Consider the following 2,551-nt stretch of genomic DNA (forward strand, 5'->3'; position numbering starts at 1 on the left):
CTCAGAATAAGGAGCCAGAATAGTTGGACTGTTGTCATTCTCATCCAAGATAAAAACATTTACAGTCACGTTGCTGCTGAGTGGAGGAACACCAGAGTCTGTGGCCTGAACTTTAAACCGAAATGTTTTTAACTCCTCATAGTTAAAACTCTGCAGACTGATTATATCTCCTGTCTCTGAGTTGATGTTTAAAACAGATGATATTGGGATATATTTTGAAAAGTTGCCATAAATGGAGTACATGACTTTTGCATTTTCTGCTGTATCAGGATCTTGTGCTGTTATCAATCCGATTGTTGTCCCGGCTCCACTTTTCTCCTCCACGTATAAATTAATTTCTTGCTCTGAGAATAGTGGAGCATTATCATTCACATCAGAAATGTGAACAGAAATAACACTGCTACTCGACAGAGGTGGGGTGCCTTCATCTGTAGCTATTATTGTCACATTATATTGAGCCACTTTCTCTCTATTAAGAGGTCCATTAACTGTCAAAGAATAGTAATTTTTATAATTCAGTTTCAGGTCAAAAGGAACCAACCCAGAAATTTTAGCATTGGCGACACCATTATTGCCCCCATCTTTGTCAGTGACAGTCACCAGGGCAACAACTGTTCCAACCTCAGCATCTTCTTTAACTGGGGTCATCAAAGATGTGACAAGGATTTCTGGTATGTTGTCATTAACATCAATTACTTCCAGTAACAGTTTACCGTGCACACTTCGAGAAGGTGTGCCTTTATCATTTGCTTGTATTCGTATATCAAAAGCTGCATTTTCTTCATAGTCTACCTTTCCTACCACAGTTATTTCCCCCGTGTCTGAGTTAATAGAGAAAAATAAACCAGGATTAAAGTTCCCTCTTTCAATAAATGAATAGATAATTTCACCATTTGCTCCATCATCCAAATCTGTAGCACTTACAGTCAGTATGGTGGTCTGGAATGGGACATTTTCAGGGACCTGAGCTTTATATAGAGACTGTGTGAACTGTGGATTATTGTCATTTACATCCATAACTTGTACAATTATGTTTAATGTCCCTGATCGGGGAGGTTTGCCACCGTCAAACGCTGTTAACGTCAGGTGAATAATGGATTGTTTCTCTCTGTCTAAAGCTTTTTGCAGCACTAACTCTGCAGACTCACTGTGCTGTCCCCCGCTCTGCACGTCCAGAGAGAAACACTCATTTGGACTCAGCTTGTAGCTTTTCACCGTGTTACTCCCCGTGTCTGCGTCATTTGCCATTGGGAGTAAATACCTCTCACCGGTGAAGGAAGATTCGTAAATATTCAGATTTATTTCCTTTTCACGGAAATATGGTGCATTGTCATTAATGTCAATAACTAGGACCTCTATGCGATGCAAATGCATCGGGTTGTTCAATATGGCTTCTATTTTCAGGGAACATTTCAGCATATTTGGACAAAGCTCTTCACGATCAATCCTGCCCGAAACAAACAGAGCACCAGTTTTTAAATCCACGTCAAAATAATTCCTAGACATCCCAGATACGATTCGTAAATCCCGTTTTTCCAGGTCCAGCGCACTGATGTGCAATTCCTTAGCGAGGTTTGCCACCACGGTTCCTTTGTCAACCTCCTCGGAAACGGAGAATGAAAGCTGCGCTGCGGATGAGCCGCAGAAATAAAGCAGAGCGATGGTTTGTATCCAGACTGTGTCTCTTTGTCCTGCGCGTCCCATCGTTGCCACACAAAGAAATAAATTACACTTTTTAACCGTGATCAGTTTGAGGTGGATATATGCTCTGTCTGGTGCCCAGTCGTGTTTCCCCACAAAGCACCAGGGCGGACTGTGACTACACATGAAAAGGAGGAGCCTGAGAACAAAAAAAAAAAAAAGATGAGCCACGCAAAGATTTGAGGTCTCCGGCGACACCAGGTGTTGGTCTCATTGAAGAGAAACTGTATATTATAAAAAAAAAATAATAAGAAATAAATCTAAAATATGGAATGGGAAATTAAAATAAGAGAGAAAATAACTATAAGGCTAATAATTGACAGAGGTTTCCATTGTTTTTTTGTTTTTTTTTGGAGGGGAAACAAACCATTATAAAGAGGTAATGTCAAGGGTTTCATTAAAAACGACCATAACATTTCAGGACAAGGGACAGCTCCTTTAGTCTTTCAGAGCAGTTCAGTGACGTAATCAGTTGCAATTCGAGCAGGCAACAGTTTAAAGACTATCACGAACTATTCGACCAACATGGCACATCAAATCTGTAGAATTATATGCTAATTAAACAGTTCGAGATTAAATAGGTATAATTACTCAATCCAAAGCAGATCACTAATGCTGTCATGTATTAAAACAACCAAATGAACATCAATTCATTGTGCATAATTTGATCAAGAATACTTTCTTATGAATAGCAACATGCGTTCCCCCCCCATCACTCTCCTCCACCCCACACCTCATACCCTCCTAAAATTGTACAATTAACAAGGTTAATCCGAAAAGCGTACATAATGCAAATAGATAGACTCACCTTGTCAGAGTTAGGTAAAGTCTGAGTTCTGGTAAAAGTGTC

The 2,551-nt window shown here is 39.8% G+C and overlaps 1 protein-coding gene across 1 annotated transcript in view; it reads right to left on the reverse strand.

Moving 5' to 3' along the window:
* LOC119408713 (protocadherin gamma-A4-like) overlaps window positions 1-2,551 on the reverse strand; it is a gene marked incomplete at its 3' end in the record, with an annotated part of 3,180 nt that continues 629 nt past the window's right edge. Inside the window, exon 2 of the mRNA XM_037675554.1 lies at window positions 1-1,285. Within this exon, the coding sequence (XP_037531482.1) occupies window positions 1-1,285 (1,285 nt within the window). The remainder of the gene's footprint in view (window positions 1,286-2,551) is intronic.

Source organism: Nematolebias whitei, chromosome 4, assembly GCF_014905685.2.
Source record: "Nematolebias whitei isolate Nwh7 chromosome 4, NemWhi1, whole genome shotgun sequence".
Taxonomy (NCBI): Eukaryota; Metazoa; Chordata; class Actinopteri; order Cyprinodontiformes; family Rivulidae; genus Nematolebias; species Nematolebias whitei.